The sequence below is a fragment of the Cervus elaphus genome, chromosome 23 (assembly GCF_910594005.1).
Source record: "Cervus elaphus chromosome 23, mCerEla1.1, whole genome shotgun sequence".
NCBI classification, from domain to species: Eukaryota; Metazoa; Chordata; class Mammalia; order Artiodactyla; family Cervidae; genus Cervus; species Cervus elaphus.
In genome coordinates this window covers 70,392,358-70,417,922 of record NC_057837.1, presented here as the reverse complement: position 1 = coordinate 70,417,922, position 25,565 = coordinate 70,392,358, and the positions used below count along the sequence as shown (strand labels likewise).

The following is a 25,565-nucleotide window of genomic DNA, read 5'->3' as shown; positions in this document are numbered from 1 at the left end:
TTCACTACATTAATGAAGTAAGAGAGGATTGCTACTTCAATAGATACAGAAAAAAAGCTTCAGTTAAACTCAGCATGATTTAAGAAGAAAATATCCTTGTATACAGGAATAAAAAGACCTTCTTACTCTGATAAAGGGCAACTATAAGCCCCATATTAATACAAACACCATGCCCAAGGATGAAATAATAAAATCATTTCCTTTAAAGTTGGAAAGCACACAGATGCTTATCATTATCTCCATAAAATATTGTATTGGTAGCCTTGGTTGAAGACAAAGAGTTAAAAGATTGGATAAGAACAAAACTGTCATTAACTGTAGATGCTATGGTTATTTATATAGATAATCCAGTAAATTTACACATAGTTTATTAGAATTAAAAAGAGAATATAGCATATTTGACGAAGTCAACATTACAAAATCAATTGCATTTCTATTCACCTAACAAGTACATATTTTTTAAAGGTACTGTTTTATACCAATAAAAATACATGATATTTAGGAATAAGCAATACAAAAAGACTTCAAAATATATAGTATTAATGTATATAAATATAAAAAACACTAAGAAGACCTAAGTAAGAGGAATCCCATGTTTATGGATAGGAAAACCCAATTTTTAAAGACATATAAATACATCAATGATTTCCCAATAATTCAGGCAACTTCAGTATAAAAATAAGACTTTTTTGGGGGGGGGTGGAATTTACAAGCTAGTCTTGAAATGTATATGCAGGAAGAAGAGCCAAAATTAGTAAGATAGTCCTGAACACAATATGCAATGTTGCAGGCCTTGCTCCACCAGAGGAGGGACCATGGGCAGTAAGCACCAACAGCTCTGTTGCTGTCTTTGTTCCAGCTTTGTTGAGGTATAATTGATAAATAAAATTGTATATATTTAACATGTACAACATGATGATTCGATACTGGTATACATTGTGAAATGTTTACCACCATCAAGTTACTAAGTCTGTTTTTCTTTCTCCCATGTGAAAAAAAAAAATAGAAAAGCTGATAAATTTGACTACATCAGAATTAAGAACTGCTCTTTAGCCAAAGGTAACATAAATGGGTAGGAAGGACAAAAGCTAAGAGAATATTTTTATAACATACATTGCCAATGAAGGGATCAATAAGAAGGATATATAAGGAAGCTCTAAAAATCAGTAAGAAGAATACAGTAATGTCTAGCAAACAATAAAAGATGGTCATGTCTCTTTAGAAAGTAGACAAAGGCAAGTAAAATCTTAATCAACTGTCATTTCACACTTACCATATGGTCTAGAATATAAAAATCTGACAATACCTAGTGTTTGTAAGGACGTAGAGAAACAGGAACTTTCCAAACATTGTTGGAGGGAATATACCCTGCTGCCACCCCTTGGGAAAACCACTTGGCATCACTCAGGAAAGCTGAAGACAGGTATTTCCCTTAGTCTGTCTATTCCATTCCTAGGTATACCTTAGTGACATCATTGATGTTTTCAACAAAATGTACAGAAATCTTCATAGGAGCAATGTTGTAAGGGAACCTCATCAGGAAATAGTCTTAATGTCGGTCTACAGTGATAAATAAGAAATTTAGAAAATAAATAAGACTCTATTCATAAAATTTACATGAATGAAATACAACTATTTCATCAGTGTGCATGAATCTCAAAACAGTATTGAGTGACAGAAACAAATAGTGTAATACAAATACTCAATTTTATGTATGTAAGAGAAGCTGGGAAAAGCTAACTGATATTTTGTCTTGAGATAAATGTATATGTTTACAACTCCAAATAAAAAAGAATGAGTAACATGCAATTTAGAATAATATGCATTTTTTAATCAGAGTTTAATTGTTCTTCAATGTTGTGTTAGTTTCTGCTATATAGCAACATGAATCAGCCACACGTATAAATGTACACCCTTTTCCTTGGACTTCCTTCCCATTTAGTCACCATGGAGCGTTAAGTAGAGTTCCCTGTGCTACACAGTCAGTTCTCATTAGTTACCTGTTTTATACGTAGTAGGGTATGTGTGGGAATCCCCATCTCCTAGTCCATCCCACCTCTCCCTCCCCCCTTGATGGCCATGCATCCATTCTCTACATCTGTGTCTGTTTCTGCTTCGCAAATACGTTCATCTGTACCATCTTTCTATATTCCACATATATGCGTTAATGTATGATATTTGTTTTTCTGACTTAGTCACTCTGTATGACACTCTCTAGGTCCATCCATGTCTCTGCAAATGGCACAATTTTATTCATTTTACCTGCTGAGTAATATTCCATTGTATATATGTACTAGTGCACTGTTTTTTGGTGGGGAAGAGAGGAGTCAAGTGTGAGATACATAGGATGCTTCCATGATACAGTGATGTTTTGTTTCTTAGAGTGGATAGTAGGTGCACATATGTGATCATTTCATAATTATTATTTAAATATCCATTTGTTATGTATAATTTTTCTATATGTTTCATAAAAGAAACTTCTTAATTCAAAAATAACATGAGCAAAAGTAACAAAATCATAGGAATGCAGTTTATAAGAAATGAAAAAGCATAACTTTTAACTGAGAGACATAAAAAGAAACATTAATAAATGTGGATTAATACAACATTACTGATAGAAGGACTCATTATTAAAGAGTATCCTTTGTCCCCTAGAGAAGTGAAGAGTGCAACTGAAATTAAAATTCTAATGGAACATTTTGTAGTTTTGTAAAATTATTCCAATATTCCTTCAGAAGAATACACTAGTAGTGATAGTCCAGAAAACTTTGCAAAAGAATGATGATATCTGGAAAGGACCTGTTCTACTGAATATTAAAATATGTTATATCAGCACAACAGAGAGATACTGTCGGAATAGAAGCTATGACTCAATGAAATAGAACAGAAAGCCAACAACATATGCTGGAATATAAAATAATTTAATGTGGTAATAAAATGGCATTTTAAATCACTGGGGAAAGTTTTGACTGGTCAATTTATTGTCCTAAGAATATTGTCAGGAACTCTAGTTAGATTTCCACTTTGTACAATGCATAAAGTTGATCCCAGATGGATTAAAATGTTAGGTTTAAGAAGAAAAAGATGGGAATAAAGCATGAAATAGAAAGAAGAAAACACAGATGACTATTCATCTGGGTTGAGAAGGAAAATTTGCTCTGAGCTGGTATGAAAGGAAAAGTGCAGGTGGTGGTCCCAGCTTGATATTCCCCCTCAGAATCTGCAACCCATAGACCTTTCTTTTCTTAGTGAGTAGCACAGGCACCTCTCCATTCAGCATTCTCTTCACCTCTTAAAACTTCTCCCAATTACTGACAAAGCTCCTCCTCCAGGACACCTTTGGTAAATAATTCCTCTCTCTCTTCTCAAGAAAGCAGGAATCATTCGAACACCTCAACCCCCTTCTCCAAAGCATCTGTGCATTTTCTTCCTCTTGTCTCACAGAGGGAAGGATGCTCTCTTCCCACCCACCTCTGCCCTGGCATTTTCAGGACCCTACTAACATCAGTTATTTCCTCTCTCTTTCCCATCCTTCTACTTCTTACGTCAATTGCAGATTTTTCCTAGTTACCTTGAATCATACCATAACCTCTCCCATCTTTGGGAGGAGCAGTACTTTGGTACCATGTCTCAATTCTGCTCCATCTTGCATTCCCTTCACCTTCACAGCAAAAATAATCACTTGTCTCGACACAGTCCCTCAACTTTCACTCTCTTCTCCACCCCTAAACGATGGCTTGATGCCGATATTCTTAAATTACTCTTGGTCAGCTCACAAATAACTTTGAAGACACTACATCCAAGGAGCAAATGTAAGGTTGCTTCTTCCGCAGCAGCCACACCTGTTACAGTAACTTCTTGAGCCTCCCATGGCTGCTCACCTTCCTGGTTTTTTGTTGCCTCTGTGAACATAGTTTCCCTGTTTCCAAATTTCTTTGTTTTCCTCTTTGAGGTTGGAGTTGCTTTTTGCCTTAGTCCTATACTTGCTACTTTTGTTCTCTTCTGCACTTCTGCTACAGGATCTATTCCCTGCCTGTGGTTTCCATGTCTGAATATTGCTACTCACCCCCTACCCCGCTGGTACTCAGCATTGCTCCACATACTTGTCCAATGAATTATGACAGAACTGAGCTTGCCAGCTTCCTTTCCAAAGCTAGTCATCCTCTAAGGTTTCTTTTTATGACAACCCCCTGATCCATGCAATTTGTGTAGAACAGAAAAGCTGGGGTCTTCCTTGACACATTTCTTCTCTCCATGACTACCAAATCACACATGCTTGCCCCCCCCCCAAATTTCTGACACACTTGTATTCTCTTCTACACAACCATCACCATGGTCCAAGATACCATCTTTTCTCCCCAAGATGGTTTTTTTCCTTCCACTTTCCCCCAAAAAGCCGTCCGCAACACTCTTAATATCCACTCTCCCCATGCTTGTCCTAACAGCTTCTTCTTGCCTGTAGATCCTAACTTACTTTCCATGTATTATCCTGACTAAATAATATGCCAGACTAGATTTTCTCTACTGATTATAATTCTTCCAACACCTTGTATGTTTACCTCAAAATCCTAAGAATGACTTTGAAAACCTAATTATGAGTGCAATTATTTATTTAATGTAGTTTCCCTTTACAGAATACAAGCTTTATCAAGGATTTAAGTATGTCTGTCTTTGTTATTGGTGTATCTGTAATGTCTATCACCAAGTCCCTTGGTCATACTAGGTATTCAATAACTGTTTGTAGAAAGGATGACTGGATAAGGAAAAGCAATAAGAGATCTGAATACTTAGAAGCTTCTACATACCTAAAAGATTTATAAAGCAAATGAAGAACTGATCAAAATTATTGTAACCTATGTAAAAAAGCTTAAGTCCTTAAAAGCAGATTATAAGTCATAAGACAACAATAAACAGAAATGAAGAGCCATGCAGGAAAATGAGCACAGGGTATAGAGAGCGTGTTCATAAAGGAATCAATGCAAATAGCCAATTAAACTGAAAAACAAATCTGCATTCTCTGGTATTCTAAAAAAGATACGCATGCATACACTTAATCTTTTAAATAGTCATTGTTGGCATGGATTAGGAATCGACATATTCTTCTGTTTGGGGAGCCCAGAATGGTGCAAACTTTCTGGAAGGCAATCTGGTAATATGTGTCAAAAGTGTTAAAATAATCCATTTATTTTGACCCAATAAATTAATTTCCAAGAATTTATCTTAGGGACATCAGCAGAGTTGCATGCAAATACTTATTTGTAAGAACGCTTGTTACAGTGTTACTTATAATCATAAAGAATTCAAACCAACTTTAATGCCCAATAATAAAGGATTGGTGACTAAAATGGGGCATATCCTGTTCTAAGCAGCCATTAAAATGCATGGCCCCAAAGAGCATCTAAGGGTTTTTTTTTTTTTAACTGTGATTTGCTTAGCTATAAAATAAGGTCATAACACAATATGCAAGGTAGGAGTTTAATTTTTAAAAATATGTATATGCAGAGACATAAAAATACCAGAAAAAATATCTACAGTCACGGGGGTTAGAATGATTTTGTTCTTTTTTAAAAACCTTTTTTGTAGAGTCTTAATATTCAACAAATTCTGTGTATCATGTCTGTAATGAGAAAAACTAAATATATTTTAATTTAACAATAGGGAACTGATTGCAACATATGGCCGTGGCTCTATCTAGAGAGGCATCCCATGATGATTAAGAGTATGTGCTTTGAAGCTCACAGACAGGTGTTCACTTCCCTCTTTACGACTTAAGAGCTGTATGACCTTGAGCAAGTTATTTAATTCTCTCAGCCTCAGTTCCCTTATCAGCACAAAGGAGATAATATATACTGGGCAGAGCTGTTCTGTGGCTTAAATGAAATAAGGTATGTAAAAGTCTGATCAGAGAGTAAGTGCTTAGTAGAAAAAAAAAATACCTGCTTTTATAATGCCAATATATAAATAGATTCCATAATGATTTACATGAATTCATGATGCTCTAGGGAGTTATAACGGGAAGTTTGGAGAAGCATTATTTTATGGTTCAGCATCTTCCAGGCTGTCATAATGATGGTGGAATTCAGCAGGAGGATGCTGACAGGAAGACTTTTCTGGGTACAGAAACTGCCCAGGAAAGGTTTTGATTTAGGGCAAAATGCTGGCATAGGTCATTGACTCACCTATGAGTCCAGCCAGCAAATGGTTATCATGCGTCTACCATGTGGCGGGCGTCAGAGACTCAGCAGTGAGACAAATAAGTTGCATTCCTGGAGCCTTCTCATTAGATGGAGGTTTCAAGGCACATGGTTCCTGGTGGATTCAGGGATTAGGAAGCTATGGAAGCACTTCCTGCAGTTGGAGAAACCTTGACAGGTTTAGAAAAATGATAGTGAAGTTCACGTTGCACTCCTCAAATATCAATCCTAAGCCAAGAATCTAATTCCGGGATCCCACCTGTTGGCAGGTCTGGGGCCTACAGATATCCTCTTAATCCTGGTCAGCTTTAGTTCCAGGACAGACTTGCTCAGAATCTGCAGATGAAAAGCCATTGGCCTTTCAGGATAACAGAAAACTGTGGCCCATGCGTCAGCTCCAACCTTTGCCTGTTTCTAAAAATAAAGGGGATTTTTATTTGGCACACAGATATGCCCATTTGTTTATGGATTATATGTGGCTGTTTTTGTGTTACAAGTACCAAACTGAGTAATTTTGATAGGGACTGTATGACCCACTAAGCCTACAATGTGTATTATCTAATCCTACAGAGTAATTTTGTTGACTCCCATTCTAGGTCATTGAGGCTGGGGAAATGAGATGAAAGGTGACATCAGATTCCTAACTTGTTTCCTTCTGTAGTTCCAGGAGCTGTTCCTCTAGAGTCCATTCAAGGGGGGCCCTTTGAGGAGAAGATCTACATCCAGTGGAAACCTCCCAATGAGACCAATGGGGTCATCACACTCTACGAGGTAAGGAGGCCACTTTGGCTATATCACTTGGTTTTATTCACTTTACTTCAGCCTGGAGTTGGCAGATACTACTGCATGTACAAGCTCCATCAAAGGCACAAAGGTGAGTGAGACAAAGCGAATTAATACAGAAGGTTTCTGATAGTACAGTGGGAATCAAACAAAGGACGTCAACTGAGCTGTCTTGATAGCCCCGATGACAAAGAAAATTGGGCATATTGTGCATTGATGGGATTATTCATCTCTTTAGCAAAGGAGTCAAGACCCAAGGAGTCAGACTGTCCTGGCACAGCCAAGCAGACCCAGGCCTGGCAAACTGTCCTCTGGAAAATCATAATAGTCACGTGATACTCATGAAACCCATATCAGTCCCTGGGCTTCTGAAAGGATCCCAATGTCATTCTCCAAGCTAGGAGTACATCATTCTTGAGCTTTAACATTGCTTTGTGGCCAGGACGTATTGTATTGCCACCTAGGTGATAGTGTTGAAAGCCCTTCTCCCAGGATTAGCAGGGCCTTCTATCAGAGACAGAATAGAATGTCCTTGGACAAGACAAAATGCAGCCTCCCTGAAAACTTTCAAAATTAGAACAAATGATAGAAGCTCATTGCAGAGCAAAAGCAAATAAACAGTAAAATGTCAGTAAGGCTGATTTAGCAAAATGCTAATAGTAGGATATGGGCAGGATTGACTCTCTTCCCACCCCGTGTATTCTGAGATTCCATGAGACTGTGCTTCGGGTACAGTAGAAACACACAGCATTGCAGGGCATGGAAGCTGAAGCTGGAAGGATGGATTCTGCTATCCTAGTAGCTCTACCTCAGTCTCCAGGGACCCTTGGCAGGTTCTTCCTCTCTTTAAGCCTCAGTTTGCTTATCTGTAAGATTGGGGGGTGGGGGAGTGGTGTTAATTGTTGCTTCAGGGTTTCTGTAAGGAGTCTGAGGGGGGAAAGGTGATAAGCATCCCAGGCTGAAATGCTCTGTAGGTTCACGGAGGGGCTAAAGACTCTGGGTGCTCATGCAGAAAGGTACACCTGTTGAGAGTGAGCCTTGGAAAGCATATCACTGCCATAAGGGAAGATGAGCTCTGGGGAGGAAAGTCAGAGAGTATTGATGAGGGAGAAATATTCAGGGTGAATCTGATGGACACAAAAATTATCTGGAGAGATCTGGACAGACCTAAGAGCTCTCTGAAGGAGGAGAAAGCTGTCAGTCATGTGCAGGATGCTGGAGAAAACACCTTCAGGAAACACCTTATGCCACTCCATCCAGTGTTTCTCAGAAGCAGAGCTCTCTAACATCTCCATCTTGGACCATGGGGTTGGGAGAAGCATCCTTCCTGGGGATGCTGCTGATTGAGAGGGGATATTCATACTGATGGACCTTGATGATAATCCCACAATAAGAAGAAATAGATGAAGAGAGAACAGAAGAGGAAACATAACTGTGAGTTAGACACTGTTTGAGCAATAAATCCCCTGAAGGTCTTACCCAAGTCAGGTTCGGCTGCTCGCTGCTTCACAGCCCGTATTCAAGAGACAAACACTGGTTGGAAAGAGAAGGTTGCTTTACTCAGGAGGCTGGTAAACTGGGGGAGAAGGCAGACTCATGTCCAAAAGCCACTTCCCCCTCTGCAAACTTAGGAGGGAAGAGCAAGCTCTTAAAGGGGAGTTTCAGGATTGTATAGGCAGAAAGAGGAAATTATGTGCAGGAAAACACAATGACCTCCGATAATCATCTTAGAATTGGTCATGTTGGTCATGGGGTGGTCTGATTTGCATACTGATTTTTTTTTCCAGTTCTATTCATTCATCTATTTGGCTGTGTTGGGTCTTAGTTGCTGCATGTGGAATCTAGTTCCCTGACCAGTGATCAAACCTGGGCCCTGCTGGGAGGACAGAGTCTTAGCCCCTGGCCAGGGAAGTCCCCATGTTGATTACTTTAAAGACAATTAATCTGCAGTTCTAGGGTCAGTTTGTTCCCATTTCCTTGAAGCCAGTTCTTGGAAGTGTGTCACGTGGGTCAGCTTATGTCATGACTGCAATCTGGTCACTGTATATTAAGTCAACTTCTTCTACCTGGTGAGGGTTTCGGTATCTGAATAATAGTTCAAAGAATGTAGGTCAGAATACTATCTGTTGGCTCTTGAGGAAGAACTCAAGGTCCTTGACTTTGCTTAATGGCTAAACTCTTATTAATTTGCCTTAGTTGACTGTATTCCTTTGTTTCTGCATTTCCTCACTTCTTTGATTAAATTTATTCTTTGGCTACAATTTTTCTATAGACATGAGCCAGGCAGAGGATATGGGGAGGTTCAGTCTTGGGAAGGCCCCATAGGGTCCTACTCTGTTACGAAATTGAGGGCTCATATATCATCCACCGTCAGGAGCTGTAGGCACAAAGGTGCACCCAGGTGAGGACAGTGCTCCCTTCTCTGCACTTCTCTGTGAACCCCGTGCCTTGTGAATGTTCAAAGACCAGTTGCTGAGATGTTGGCATTCCCATGAGGGTGCTCTACTAGAAAGAGCTGTTGTAAGAAAACTTCATGTAATTTCTTGGTTGCTCATTGGGCCATAATAGAGAACCAGAGCTGCCACTGTCTGACTTGTTTGAGCATTTAAGGTTACCTTGTGGGAGTATGCCAAAGTTCTTGGATGATGATCTGAAGGAACCTAAGGGATGATGACCTGAAGGGAGGACATGGGATTAGGCCTTGTATTTTGACCATATATGTGGCTGAGACCATGTGTGTCATGAGCCAGTGAGGCCTCAGAAGGTAAGAATGTTGACTTTGGAGGTCAGGCAGCCTAGATGTAAATCCCAGCTCTGCCACTTCCCTTGCTGTGTAAACTTGGGTACATTAAGTAATTGCTCATTTATACTGCTTAATAAGCATAAATATATGTTTAGTACTGTGTCTGGCATTTAGAAATAGCACTGATAAATGTTAACTGTTAACATTACATGAAAGTGAGGCAATGGAGCCTTGGAGTGGTGAAATGTAAAGACCAAGGGTATACAACTCCTGGGTCCTGAATTCAAGTGCGAATGTCTTGCCTCTTTCTCAGTGTGATCCATGGATCAGCAGCGTTGGCTGTCTCTGGGAGCTGGTTAGAAATACAGCATCTTAGATCTTGCCAGACTTTCTGAATCAGAGTTTTCATTTTAACAAGATCCCTAGGTGATTCGTATGGGCATTAAAAAAGTTTGAGAAGCACTGCTCTAGACTTCACTATTCTTTAGAAAGTTTCAGGACTTCCTTGGTGGTACAGTGGATAAGAATCTGCCTGCCAATGCAAGGGACCTAGGTTTTATCCCTGGTTCAAGAGGATTCCATAGGCCACGGAGTAGATGAGCTTGTGTGCCACAACTACTGAGCCTGTGTGCCGTAACTGCTGAAGTCCATGCGTCTAGAGTCCGTTCTACACAGAGGAGAAGCCACCGTGATGAGGAGCCTGTGTTCTTCAATGAAGAGTAGCCCCTGTTCACTGGAACTGGAACTAGAGAAAGCCTGCACGTAGGAGCGAAGACCGAGTGCAGCCAAATAAATAAAGTTTCAGCAACTGATAAGAGAGTATGTCCTTCTGAGCAGAAAGATGGGAAGTCTCCTCTCAGCTCAACCCAGTCCTGCCTCAGACAGTAAGCAGGAGACCTTGTTTTTAAAGACATTTATAACAGAATATGTGTTTATGAGGCAATTTCCAAATTTAATTAGATGAAACCAATTTGATTTTTTTAAATGAGGTTCTGGTTGTAATTTCTAGAGAGGAATCTATAAATTACAAATCACCCTCTCCTGTCCTCAAAAAGTTTGTTTGTGGCAAAGAAAAATCAGACGACGCAAGTGGAAAAGAAATCCAGGATTGCCGATGCCTTCCTGTGTACAACCCTGGACTCCACAAAGGCAAAAGCCAAACAAGTGAGGGAGTGAAGGAGAGTTGTGACTTTGTAAATAGTGTAAAAATTGTTCAGTGCAGCAGGTCTGAGTAGTATGTCATATGTTAAGATTGCATTCCCTTCCCCATAGGTCAATACCACTTCCTGAACCACTTTTCCCCTCCCCCAGGGGAAAATAAAATAGGGCTTCCCAGGTGGCGCTAGTGGTAAAGAATCTGCCTGCCAATGCCGCAGTATTCAAGGGACATGAGTTCGATCCCTGGGTTGAAAGATCCCCTGGAGAAGGAAAGACAGGCCACTCCAGTATTCTTGCCTGGGGAATCCCATGGACAGAGTAGCCTGGCAGGTTACAGTCCGGACATGACGGAGCACACACATGTGTCCAAGTCTTGGTCCATCCTCCAGAATCAGAATAGCTTTGATTATGTCTCATCTGTTCTCTGGGTTTCAGTCCCCTCTTTGTAACATGAAGGTATCATACTGTTCTAGGTTAAAAGTCAAGAATAAATCTACATCAGACCCACAGAACCAATGTTTTATACCTCATTTTGTATTTGCTCCACTGTTCAGACTGTGCCTGTGGTCAGAGATTCAAAGCCAAAGCAGTCATGACACTCACTTGAAGGACAATAGCCAGTGTGCAAAGGCCCTGCAGTAGAGTGACTGGCTTGTTTGAGAAAAGGAAGGAGGTCAGAGTGACTGAACCCTCGTGAGCAGGATGGACAATGATGAGGCCATGTGAGTGGGGGTGGGTAGGGTCAGATGATGCAGGGTTTCTAGAGTCTGTGCTTTCTCCTGAGAGGAACAGAACACCCTAGAAGGATTTTTAAGCAGAGAAATGAAGGAATCAGATTTACATTCCTAAAATACCACCTGGCTGTTGTGTGAATAATGGCCCTGGGCACATAAGCATCTCAGGAACACCTGGGAAATCTGTCAGGAGGCAAGGATTTTGAACTCATGTATGATACTGCAGTGTTGTTGTCTGGGAAATCTCATGCTGGGTGGGCTACTGTCCATGGGGTTGCAAAAGAGACATGACTTAGTGACTCAGCCACAACAATAGATATTGCAATGAGGGCTCAACTATTTATTGGAAGACCCTGCAGCCAGGTGGAAGAGGTGAAAACTTTGTCACATCTGCTGCTTTCTTGCTGCCTCTTTATGGGCTTTGATGGCTTCCTTTAAGGCAGTAAAGATAGATAAGGCATTCTTATCTTGAAGAGCTCCTTGGAGCCAAGACTGTTAGATTCTGGCCTCCAGCCCTAAGGGCTGGGAGCTGAAACTGAAGCTCCAATACTTTGGCCACCTGATGTGAAGAGTTGACTCATTAGAAAAGACCCTGATGCTGGGAAGGGTTGAAGGCGGGAGGAGAAGGGAACGACAGAATACAAAATGGTTGGATGGCATCACCAACTCAATGGACATGAGTTTGAGCAAGCTCTAGGAGATGGTGAAGGACAAGGAAGCATGGCGTGCTGCAGTCCATGGGGTCGCAAAGAGTTGGACAGGACTGAGTGACTGAAAAATAATAGCAATCACAAAGGGCTGGACGTCCAGTGGCTTCCCTGATGCTACCCCAGAACCATGCAGCAGCCTGATTCTCTAGCAGCCACGCCCTCTCTCCCTGCCCACTGGAGCCAGCCTCGCCTCTACTGTAGCAGCTTGGATCAGAATGCATTGTTCCTGGCCTCAGATCTCAGCAGGGTGACAGAGAGTGCATGGAGAAAGGTCACATCAAAGGCCTCATGTCTACACACCAGCAGATCAGTGTCACCTGGGAGCAGGTCAGACATGTAATATCTCAGGCCTCAACTCAGACCCACTGAGTCAGAACCTATGTTTTAACCAGCTGACTCACACACACACATGAACGTGGGAGAAGCTCTGGTCTAAGACACTTCCTAAAGTGTCCTAATCTGGATTTGGAGAGCTCTGCTTGACACAGAGCCACAGTCCTTGGGTGAGTAATGTGACCACTAAATGAGCAGGGATCTGCCTGCTTACACGGGATCCAAAGAGCTGAGACTTTTCACCAGCCATGTAAAAACCATGCTCTTTGCATAGACTTTTCTGGAACCCTGCTTGGGTCTTCCCTTATGGCTCAGACAGTAAAGAGTGTGTCTGCAGTGTGGGAGACACAGGTTTGATCCCTGTGTTAGGAAGAGCCCCTGGAGAAGGACATGGCAACCCACTCCAGTATTCTTGCCTGGAAAATCCCATGGACAGAGGAGCCTGGCAGGCTACAGTTCATGGGATTGTAGAGTCGGACCTGACTGATTGACTAACACACACACATGGTGTCCCAATCAGGACCCGCATGTGAAGAGGGTTGGCATGGCCCTTTCCACTCCAACTCTGCTCTTGTGCATGACAGGACTCCCTAAAAGCAGACCGGGTAACTGCAGAGAGGCACACACAGCCCAAATGCGATCACAGGGGAAACAGTCCAGCCAAACAGTTGCCTAAAAGCTCCTCAGCAAAATCATTTAGAGACAAGCTGTTCAGAGTTCCCTAAAAACAGTAATCAATACGTGTTTCAATTCAATTAGTTTTTCTCGTCTCTGTCCAAAAATAAATATCACACAGTGTGAGGGAATTGGGCCAGAAGATGTTACACTGGCAACTGGGTTAACGACGTGTGAAAATATTTAAAATGCAGACATGTGAAGCTTCCCAGTATGCCTTTATGTTTAGCAGTCAAAATCACCAAGTTTCTAATTACAGTGTATAAATCTGAGAAGCTTAAACGGAATGAGAGGACCCTAATGAGGCAGGAATGGGTGTCTTGATTATGCTAGCGTTGATTGACATTTATCTTGCAAGCTATTCTAGGCGCCTGGCGTTCAGAGTTAAATAAAACACAGACTTCGGCTCCATAAAACAATGTGGCCTTCCTGTGCCGAAGCCCCTTTGCAAGGTGGGCTAGGTCAGAGGGTCATCGCTATTTTTCTGGCATACAGATGGTTGCATTTGCTCTGAACAGAAAGCACAGGCCCCAGGAATCAGTGTCCCATGACAGAGCACTGCAAGAAAGCTGGGTGCTGTGTTCTGAGCCAGAAAGTAGTTCTGCACAGGACTGGGGCAGACACGTGTTGATGGAGACAGGGGCTGCTGTATGGATGAGCTCAGAGAGACAGGGGCCCCGGGAGGTGCTGGCTCCACGTGGACGCTCAGACTCACCTCTTCCTCCCCTTTTGCTTAGCCACAGTGGCCTCTCAGGGCTCACTCACCCCAGACGTGCAGATGGCTCTGGTCCACAGAAGGTCAGTAGGGAGAATGGGATGTGGTCCTTGATGGGCAGGAGGCCCTAGAGGCAGGAAATGGAAAACCCAGCCCAAAGCAAGAATTTGCATAATTCAAGCTGGATTTCTGTTAATTAGGATGCATAGTTTGCATAATGCAGGCAGCTAGTGGGTATAAATTGAGTCAAGCTGGTAACCAGGAAAAAAGCTTTTGTTTCTTCTGAGTTCTTTAAGCCATAAACGTAGGAATCACCATTCTTCCCCACTTGCAACACATCAAATGCTCTAGAAAGTTCCATCTCTTCTCCTGCCAGTATAGACAAAGGTCAGGTCACACGGCCCCATCTTCAACACCACCACGTTCTGAACATTCATCTGATGCCTAAACCGCTTCAGAACTTCCCTGCGCATGCTGCATCCACATTTCCCTGTTTCACTTCCCCACACTGTACCCAAACACTGGTTCAAAGTCCACTCATCCAAAAACACCCTCACAAAAACATCCAGAATAATGTTTGGAAGGTAAATTCAATCATGTTACTCCTGTGCTTTTGCCTCATCTTAATTTTGGAGCCTGGAACGACCTGGCCCCTCTATCCTCATTCCATGCCTCTCCTCCCACTGTTTTCTGCGTACCGACCCCTCTAGCTTTCTAACACTTTCTCAAGCTGATTGAGTTCTTTGCAGCCCATGTGATTGCCACATTTTGTGAATGTCATCTCTTCTGCCTAGAATACTTTTTTACTTCATATTTCTTAGGTTCCTACCTATTCTTTACCTCCAAGAGGCCTTCACCCTGTACTCTCCGCTTTATCAAGCACTTTTCTTATTTCTGTCATATTATTTTCACAGTGTGCACTCATTTTGTTGGTATGCTTTAGTGTCTAATCCCCTACTGGACTTCAACCTCATAAGGCTATGGGCCATGTGATGGTTATTGTATATGTCTTCTTGGCTGGCCCATGAGGCCCAGATAGGAGGTCAAACATTATTCTGGATGTTCTTGTGAGGGTGTTTTTGGATGAGTGGACTTTGAACCAGATTGTCCTCCATGATGTGAGTGGGCCTCATCTAATCAATTGAAGCTCCGAATAGAACAAAGACTGAGCTCCCCTAAGCTAGATGGTATTTGCCCACACAGTTGGCCTTCAGAATTGAATTTTGACCCTAGCTCTTCCCTAGTTTCTCAGCCTGATGGCCTTTGGTCCTGATACCTGATACTGGCCATATTTATTTTTGCTTTTTGGTATGTCCTCAGGATCTAAAAGAAAGTTTGCATATAACATGTGCTCAATAAATATTACTTATATGAATGTGTGGATTTGTACTTTATCTTGATAAGGGGTAGTGGTGAAATTTTTGTCTAACAAGTTTAGTGGTTCTCAAGCCTGGCTGAAGATTTAGAATCATACCTTGACAACCTCCAAACATATCGATAAATACATATGTAGGTAGGCACATAAATGGTTGGCTTTAAGCATCATTGCATTCTAAATAAATCAGAATCTCTGGGGTTGAGGCTCTATCCAAATGGGGTTTTTTAAAAATGCTTTGGGACGTTTTACTGTCCATCCAAGTTTGGGAAGAAGTACTGCATAGCATGAATCCAGTCAATGCGCTCTGATATATTATCCCAGACAAATACCTGCTAAATAAACACAGCCGTGACTCTGGCTTTACCCTGCCTTTATTTTTCACTCTTCTGGAATTCTACACTGTCTGATGTTATACTGTATGCAACTCACTCATGCCCATGCAGGTGCCAGGCACTAGTTATTTTAAGGCTCAAATTCATGACACATCAGCCTTTCCCCCTCAAGATTGCTAAACAAACAGTTTGCGGGATAATTGAAGACACATAAAGCTATATTGGTCTGTCAGTATCCTTTTGCATTTTACAAATGGCATCTTGCAGCTCTGGCGTCAGACTTTACCTTACAAATATTTTCCCCTCTCCTTTTACAGTAGAAGTTAGTTCTGTTGTTTATTTTTGAGATTTAAAAAAGATTTATATACACAGAAAAAGCTTCATAGATTTGCCCAGAGGCTTTTCCAAAGTCTTAAAAGTCAGAGCCCTGGGATGTCAAGGAACCATTTTTCCTAACCCTCAGCCCATCACTCAACCTCCATAGGATGTTTCTCTTCCAGAGACTTGAAAAATGCAGGCATCCTTGGATAGAAGCCGTACATAGGTCTGCTGGGCTGACAGGTCGGTTGACAGGTGTTTCAATAGAAACAGCTCTGGGTTGAAAAGAATGATTTCTGGCACTCTGTGTCTAGAAGGAAGTTGCGTTCTGATGTGAATAAGTTGCATTTATGTAAGTGGGACCATTAGAGCTGCCTGTCATCCACTCGTAGCATACCAGGAATGCCTATATATTTGCCTGAGGGTGTTTCTTTCTTTCTTTTTTTTTTTTTTATTACAACACGGGTATTTGTGATGGAGCCAGATAACGTGACAGTAGGAATCAACAGATGCGTAGCACTTGTTACCTGAAGAAGAGCAAATCATGTTTTCCTGGCAATAAAAAGGTTTTCACAATAAACATTAATAATTCATCTTAGCTGTAAAAAAAACAGTAGAAGTTACTGCATGGAAAATATTCCTACAGTGAGCCCAAATAGATCAGTATATTTGTCTTTGTATGTGTGTGTGTTAACATGTAGGTTTGTGAGTTGGTGTAGCAACACTGACACGTGTATGGACATCTGTATTTTTGTGTTTTTTCACATGTATGTGTAAAACATTTACCCTTGGGCTGTACCCATAATCTCAATTGTGACCTTGGAATTGCTCTATTTTTTTTTTTTTTTTTTTGGATAGTTAACTCTAGTAGATTTCAGAGGCACAGGTCTATGTCTGTTTTCTCCTTGCCTGGAGAAACTCCAGGTCACTTCCTATCCATGTCGTAGGAATCTCTCCATGGGCTCCCAGCTGTTTCTCATGAACTTCTGCCATAATTCCTCTCCAGAGCTTTTGCTAAAGGAAAAATTTTGAATTTAAAAGGATAAAACCTGCAGGTTGGGTTTAATCTGTGCATGTCTAGTTGCCCTAGGAGAGTGGAGGGAGAGAAATGAAAAGTTAGTTCTGCATATGGCATGGTCAGGACTCTCCCGATGTCCCTTCTGTGGGAGGCAAACCTTGTTTTGATGCTCTGCACACCCGAAGGACTTAGTGAGGAGCGGCTGTACACACAGACACGCGGCTAGTGACGGAAGCCTCTCTGTGGCTACCTGGGCCTTTCAATAAACGATGCCCAGAGGCGGTGTTTTAGCTGCTGAGTGTCTCTTTCAACATCAGAAGTTGTTCTCTTTTCATCTCAGATGTTCTACCTTGTTAATCCTGTTGGAATTCCACCTGGACAGGGCAATGCAGCATGGATCTGCTGCTTTTAACTGACTTCCTTTCTGTTTTGGTCAGAACAGCTCTTTGTTTGGGACTTAAAAAATGAAGGAGGAAGCAGGTCTTCATCTACCATCAGTATTTGGATCCTTCATCCTGAAGTCTCTGGAGGCTGGAATTCAAATTTATAATTCAGAGGAGATCCTTTCATTGGCTTTAGAAGATAGCAGGTAGATTTCTTTCCCTCACTCCAATCCTTTTCTTTGGCTACTTAAAAAAAAAAAAAAAACACAATTTTTTTGACTGCGCTGGGTCTACATTCCTCCGTGTGGGCTTTTTCTAGTTGCCATGAGCGGAGGCTACTCTCTAGTTGCATTGCATGGGCTTCTCATTGTGGTGGCTTTTGTTGCAGAGCACGGGCTCTAGGGCCTGTGGGCTTAGTTGTTGTGGCACATGGGTTTAGTTGCCCCATGGCACATGGAATCTTCCTGGATCAGGGATCGAACCCATGTCCCTGCATTGGCAGGCAGATTCTCAACCACTGTACCACCAGAGAAGTCCCTTTGGCTACTTTTGCTTCCTTCTTCACCGAGAGAAGAGTAGTTCCTTAAATTTTACACCCAAGTACGAGACCTTGGCCTAGATCATTATGGACTCTATGCAAGCTTGCTTGCATACCAGAGCCCTTCAAAATATATGTCATAAAAATCCCCGCTGCTTTGCTTTCTTGGCATCTGTTTTATTTTTTGCATTGTTTTAGCGTCTGTGTATCATTGCAAGTCAAATAGTGAGTTAGAAGGAATTTATTCTTTGTTACTGTTAGTGACATTATAGCAACATTACATGGTGTTAGAAATATGGGAAGTGGAAAGTCAGCCCCCATTTCCACTGCCTAGCAGACCAACCATTTTCACAAGGGTTTATTTTTTTTCTTTTAGTTTTTGTGCATTGACATCTTTTAGATAATTATAACCACATTGTAAAATTTTGGTCTTCACTGTGTCAGACATTTTCCAGTTTCAATGTAAGCTACTTAACTATCCCATCTCATGGCTCTCTGATCCCCGGAGCACATAGGCCACACTTTACTTTCTAATCGTTCTGTTTTAGGATGTGTTGATTGATCTTCCGAGAAGGTAAGACACAATTTTTAGGGTAGAGTAAGAGGGACCTGGATCTTTTTAAATACCTGGTTAGCAAAGTTTGAACTATGCTTTCCTTTTCCTTCTCAGAAGATTTGTTAGTAGCAATCAGAGCCAGTTGCATGCCTTCCATTGATCATAGAGCTGGGCTCAAAATAATAGCTCCTTCTGTCAATAGGAATGAATCTAAGGGAGGAGAGTAAAACCATATGTACAAATTCAGATAGAAATCTATAAACCCAAAGTTAGTAGTGGTGGCTATATTTTCCTCCTTGTTTTAAAAACGTGTCTCCATTTGCTTGTTTCTTGACTATTGGAGGTGATATATGGCCTGTGCACTCCCCACTCTTCCCTAATACCTTTCCTGTGATAGACATCCATAATTGTTCAGGGCACATTCTTTCTCTGAACTCTGATATGGCTTCTCTCTTTTCTAAAAAAAATAAAATTTATTTTCTTTTTGGCTGTGTGGGGTCTTCGTTGCTGTGCACAAATTTTCTCTAGTTGTGGAGAGCAGGGTCTGCTGTCTAGTTGTGGTGGGCGGGCTTCTCATTGCAGAGGCTGCTCCTGTTGCAGAGCACGGGCTTAGTTGCCCTGAGGCCTGTGGGATCTTTCTGGACCAGGGATTGGTGTCCCCTGCATTGGCAGGTAGATTCTCAACCAATGAACCACCAGGAAAAGTCCTTTGACTTTGCACTCCAGGTGGTCATGGCGCCATCTGTGATGCTCAGCTACCATCTTTGTCATTCCCTATCTTCTGTGTAAATGTGCTATCTTCAATTCTGGAGGGTAATTATTTTTAATATCTGCGCTACTTCTTGAAGTAAGGGACCACTGCTGTGGAATCCTTCCCGAGGAAGGTGCCAGAGGTGAGAAAGTCTGTACTAGAACAACTCTTGTAGAGAGTTTTCAGGATTATGTCTAAAACACAGAGCCATAGGATACAGGAGCATGTGTAGAGGTTTCAAGACCATATTGGAACTTTCCTTAAAGACCTTATGTATATATATGTATATACACACATGCATATATATATATATATATATATGTATACACACACACGCATATATATATATATATATATGTATACACACACACACAGACATATACACACCAAGTCTGTGCCTGCCCCACCAGTACATGCATTCTGTAATCCTAGCCTTCCCCAGCCAGTTTTTATGACAGTATTGCAGAAAGTTTGGATATCAGAGAGAAAAATCACCTATAATCTCATCTCATAGCACAACAGTTATTTTGCCTTGTATTTTATCTTTGTTAATGTGCATACATCTTTTACTTAACTATAGTTACATAAAATTTGCTACCGTAATTTTTTATTAAGCATTTTATCATGATCATGATGCTTTTATAGCACCATGGAAACCACTTATCTTTTTTAATGATTGCATAATTGTCCATTGAATGTATATACCCTAATTTACTTATCCATTCCTCTATTGTTTTTCCATATTTCTGGTAACACTGTAATGAACCTCATGCATATAGTGGTGGATGTATCATGGTGGAAAGAACATGGACTTCAGATCTAAATGACCTGGATCTAGAATCCTAGTTCTAATGTTATCTGGATGAAAGATTTTAGGGACACATTAACCACTCTGAAATTGAGTTACATTTATGTGTAAATTTTAAAAAATGTGTGTAGAAGTAATACCAAACCTACAATTTGGGAGTTTCATAAGAATTAGATGTATGTTGCCAATAACCCTTCAATGTCATGGCTGGTTTTCTTTCCGTATTTGGTGTAGTTCTCTCTCTCTCTCTCTCTCTCTCTCTTTTTTTTTTTTTTTGACTGCCCTGGGTCTTAGTTACAGCATGAGAACTCTTAGTTGTGCCATGTAGAATCTAGTTCCCTGATAGGGATTGAACCCAGCCCCCCTGCATTGGGAGCATGGAGTTTAGCCACTGGACAACCAGGGAAGTCCTTTTTCAGTGTATTTCTTTTTTAGACATTCCCCCACGTGAAATTACAGGGTTGAATAGAGCAAACACTTTTGGAACTCTTGAAGCATGTTGGCAAATTGTTCTCCAAATGGATCCTACCAGTGTGGATGTGTGCTTTGAGTCCTGTGATGAGCCAGTTGCTGTGTCTGGGAAGCAGGCCTTTGGCAGCCCAGCAGGGGGTTTAAGTCAGGTTCCCCAGTCCCTTCTGCAATGCGGGAGACCTGGGTTCGATCTCGGGCTTGGGAAGATGCCCTGGAGAAGGGAAAGGCTACCCACTCCAGTATTCTGGCCTGGAGAATTCCGTGGATACAGTCCATAGGGTCGCAAAGAGTCAGACACGACTGAGTGACTTTCACTTACTTACCCCAGTCCTTTCAGAGCAGGCTGTTGTGTGAAGAGCTCATCACACATGTTGGCAGGACCATTTGTCCTCTCCAAGGACATGCAGGAAACACTTCCACCTCATTAACTTACTGTTCACACTTCCTCCCCTTTGCCTTCAAGGAGCAAGTACAGGGCCTGGCCTCCAACAATCTCCCAAGAAGGTCCTGGGGACCACAGAAGAGCTCTGAACTGGGGGACTCCAAGCTAGTTCCTAAAGGCTGTACCTCTGCTTGCTCTGGTACACCACCCATCAAGCCCTCTCGTGGCCTCTCTTAGCTCATCTGTAAAGGAGAAGATTGAGGCAGATGGTATCTAAAGCCAAACCATTCAAAGGGTGTCCTGTCATTAGCATTATCTGGGAGCTCTTTAGAAATGTGCCATCTTGGTTACTCAGCCATAAAAAGGAACAAAAGTGGATCTGTAGAGACCTGGGTGGACCTAGAGACTGCCAAACAGAGTAAAGTCGGAAAGAGGAAAAATATATATTAACACATAAATGTGAAATCTAGAAAAATGGTAGAGGTGACCTTATTTGCAAAGCAGAAATACAGATGCAGGGGTAAAGAACAAACATATGGATACCAAGGGGGAAACGGGTGTAGGGGGAGGAATTGGGAGATGGGGATTGACACATAGACACTATTGACACTGTGTATAAAATAGATAGCTGATGGGAACATACTGTATAGCACGGGGAACTCTGCTTAATGCACTGTGGTGTCCTGAATAGAAGGAAATCCAACAGGGAGTGGTTATTAGTATATGCATGATTGATAAGTTTTGCTGTGCAGTAGAAGATAACACAACATTGTAAAGCAACTATATTCCAATAAAAATTAATTAATAATGAAAGAAAGAGATGTGCCATCTTGGGCTCCATCCTGGATCTGCTGAGTCAGAGTATGCACTGTTATAAGATCCCCAGCTGATCCGATGCCCATTACGGCATGACAAACACAGCACTAAGTTATCTTCTGCCCGAGATTTGCTGTCATGCCGGGCACATTTGCTGGGAGCCTCGGTTTTAGAACCACATTCTCCCTGCCATATGCCTGCACTGTCTCAGGGTTTCCCTAAGCTTCAGTGAGGTTCTCCCCCTGCCAGTTACATCTGTGGACCTACATGCCACTTCTTAGGGGTCAGGGTCATTGAGCAATACCTTTTTCCTTGAGGTAAAAACCATTTTTGCTGAAACACATATCTTACTAGTCATTCCACGGTTTAAGAAATCCCACTGTCAATCTCAGTGGCTCTCAAGAGGGAAGAATCTGAACTCATCTCTAACTTGACTAACAGGTCCCTGTATGAATGACCCAGCTCTTGCTGGCCTCCCCAGCATCCTCCCCTGTTCTCATCCCCTCCTTCCCAAATCCATAGGCTTTACCTGACAGCCACATCACACTCCTGCTGTTCTTGTCTTCCTCTGTCTAGGATACGCTTTCTCAACACTTCCTTCTTTGCTTTTAAAGGCAGTCCTTCCTTCAGCACCCTGAGGGCTCAGGGTTCTTTCAGCGACACTGGTTTTTGGAAACACCTGGTCTAGAGGTTCTTTCTTGTTATGTTATAATAGCATCTATTGCCCAATGCTATCATCGTTGGTTTCTATATATGTCTATGACAAAGCTCAGAATTCTTAAGAATTCCGAGAATCTATTGGGTTGGCCAGCATCTTATGGAAAAACCCAGCAAACTCTTTGGACAGCCCAACATTTCGTTCTCTGTTGAGTTCTCAGGAGCTGGCCTATGGCAGGTCTTCCACGAATGGCAGTGGCCAGTGCTGCAGGATCCTCCCCTTCGTTCCTCGAGGTCCGTCATTCTTCTGTACCTGCTCTCTGATTCAGGAGACAGACTGTCAGGAATCACTGACCTGTTCTGAATTCTTACCTTTGGTTAAGCCAAAGGAGTGCCCTGGAAAGGGCAGGGAAGAGAGGGGAAAGGGGGTGAACCTCAGGGAGGGTCACAGCTCCTCTCAGGGTGACCTTCCAGGTTCTTGAACTACTCCTTCCTCCACTGCTCTCTCCCTTACTAAATGCACCCTCCCTGCCTGGGCCCTTGTTCTCATCTTCTCCTACAGTGTAAATAGTTCCTTTATTAATCTCTGCTTGAATTACACATCTTCCCCGCACTCTCCGCGACCCATCAAGAGCTCTGTTATCATTACCATGGATCACTGAGGATGCTTCTCATCATGGACTTTGTCTTAAGCCTCATAGCCCTTCAAAGAGAGAGTCATTATCCCTATTGACACTAAGGCTTAAAGAAATAGTATCATTTGCCTAAGATCACCTAACTGGTAATTAGATGATAACGTGTCATTAGTATTTCTTACCAGCTTTGATTACAGAGTCTGTATACTTACCTAGGTATTCACTGTGCCTTCTCCAAAGGCACTCAATAAATGATTGTGCAATGGGTCTGAGTTTCCCAGTCATGCCCAACTCACTTGATTGGGTGACCATGAGCTTGCAGATGGGGGTTAGAGAGGCAACCTTGGGACAAAGAGGGTACTGAAGCCTCAAACCAGCCTCGGCCTAGAAACTCTCCACATTGTATCTTCCCACCTGGAGCTGTCAACGCATTGAGCATAAGTTCTCTGCTCAGTCACTCGGCCGTGTCCAGTTCTTTGCAACCCCATGGACTGTAGCCCAGCAGCCTTCTCTGTCCATAGGATTTCCCAGGCAAGAATACTGGAGTAGGTTGTTATTTCTTCCTCCAGGGGATCTTCCCAAACCGGGGATAGAACCTGTGTCTCCTGATGCACAGCCACTATTGATGGATAAGGGCTGGCACAGGGCGGTGGGCAGGGAAAGCAGGTGTATTTAGATTGGGAGGAGGGGGCTTCATGGCCCTCAGTAGAGGTGGCTTCATCATCATGGTTTCTATTTGCAAATCCCATTCAACTTGAACATTTCTGCAGCTGAACAGAGGTATTCAAAACCCCACCTTCCCCTCTTAGGCAGCTGAATGGCATGCATGACCCAGTGGCTATTTTGAGGGGTGGGATGGTTGTGACATTAATATTTGACACAAATATGCACTGTCTGGTATGTCAGTCTCAAAGGAAAACTGCAGACTGCAAATTGGGATAATATTTCTCAATACTAGAAAAAAGTTTCCCATTTCAAATCAGTTTGGGGGGGGGGGGAAGAAAAACCTTTTCAAACATTCAGCAATGTCAAAATAGGCAGGGCTCTCTATAAACAACTCTGGCAGTTTATGAAATTTCACATTTTCAAATCAATTACTATCTTTGAATAAAAGGACACCTGTCTTGGGCCACAAGATGATAATTTCTATAATCAAAATGCTGACAGGAGAGCCTAGTGACCATGTTCAATTTGAAGTTTCAGTCACTGAGGAACAGATTCGGCCCCTGATATTTTGGGATGCTCAGGGCAGTGCTTCTCCAGCTGGAATCCTGTAGCATGGGGTATCCACACGTCTGTGCTTAAGAGCATGAAAGTTCTTCAGTTTGAGAAACACTGAAAGGACGAATGAGGCTTTCCTGGTGGCACAGTGGTAAAGAATCCGCCTTCCAATGCAGGAGACACAGGTTAGGTCCCTGGGTTGGGAAGATCCCCTAGAGAAGGAAATGGCAGCCCCACTCCAGTATTCTTTCCTGGGAAATCCATGGATGGGCTACAGTCCATGGGGTCACAAAGAGTCAGAGACAACTAAGCGACTGAACGACAAAATGAATGGCCTTTTCCTTTTTCTTTATTCTACTTCCATGGTACTTTTAGCATTAATGAATCCTAGCTCTGTAGAAAGTGCTTAATAGACAGTTCTAGAAAGGAAGGAAGAGGGACTTCCCTGGAGGTCCAGTGGTTAAGACTTTGCCTTCCAGTGCAAGGGTGTGGGTTGGATCCCTGGTCAGGGAGCTAAAGTCCTACATGCCTCAAGGTCAAAAAACCAAAACATAAAGCAGAAGCAATAATGTAACAAATTCAATAAAGACTTTAAAAAAAAAAAAAAGGAAAGGAAGGGGAGAAGGGAGAGCAGACCTGACAATTCAAATCAGCTACTTTCAGACCTGAGTGAGTTTTCAAACCCTGAAGTTTTGCAGAGACAGGGAGGTCAAGGTTCTGCTTAAAGCTACTGACTCAGAAAATTCAAGCACAGAGCCAGGTCATATGTATAATTGGAGCCCATAAGAGTCCGTTGTATAGCCAGATTTGAGAGCCACTGCAGTCTCTCTGAACTTGCCCCTCCAACCTCCCTTGGCCCTGGTTGGGGCCTCAGCTTCTCCAAGATTCGTGCCTCCATCACCTGCTAGATCTTCCTGTGTTTGCTCATATTTCTCCAAGCTCCAGCCTCCACATCAGCTTTCAGAGTCACCTGTCAACCATGCAGGCCAGCAAATGTTGGCAGCCTTCCGCCAGCAGAGTGTAGCAAGAGCTCCTGACTGTAACCCCCAGGATGTTCCCTGTGCCCCAGGACCTCTTATGTCTCCTTTCTGGACATCTCTGGCTTCTAACTCTATCCCAGCAGCTCCAGACTCTTTATGGTGGCTCCTTACAGAAGCTGCTGTTCACCTCTGTTCCTTTGTGCACTTGGATACCCTGCTCTGAAGGTCCCTCTGCTTTACCCTCCTCCTGTTTGCTGGGGTGATGCCTGCTCCCAA

The 25,565-nt window shown here is 42.3% G+C and overlaps 1 protein-coding gene across 12 annotated transcripts in view; it reads left to right on the top strand.

Moving 5' to 3' along the window:
• PTPRT (protein tyrosine phosphatase receptor type T) overlaps positions 1–25,565 on the top strand; it is a 1,101,260-nt gene that overhangs the window by 723,198 nt on the left and 352,497 nt on the right. For all 12 annotated transcript variants that reach the window (XM_043884333.1, XM_043884327.1, XM_043884332.1 and 9 more), the window contains exon 9: positions 6,856–6,965. In XM_043884333.1, the coding sequence (XP_043740268.1) occupies positions 6,856–6,965 (110 nt within the window). The remainder of the gene's footprint in view (positions 1–6,855; positions 6,966–25,565) is intronic.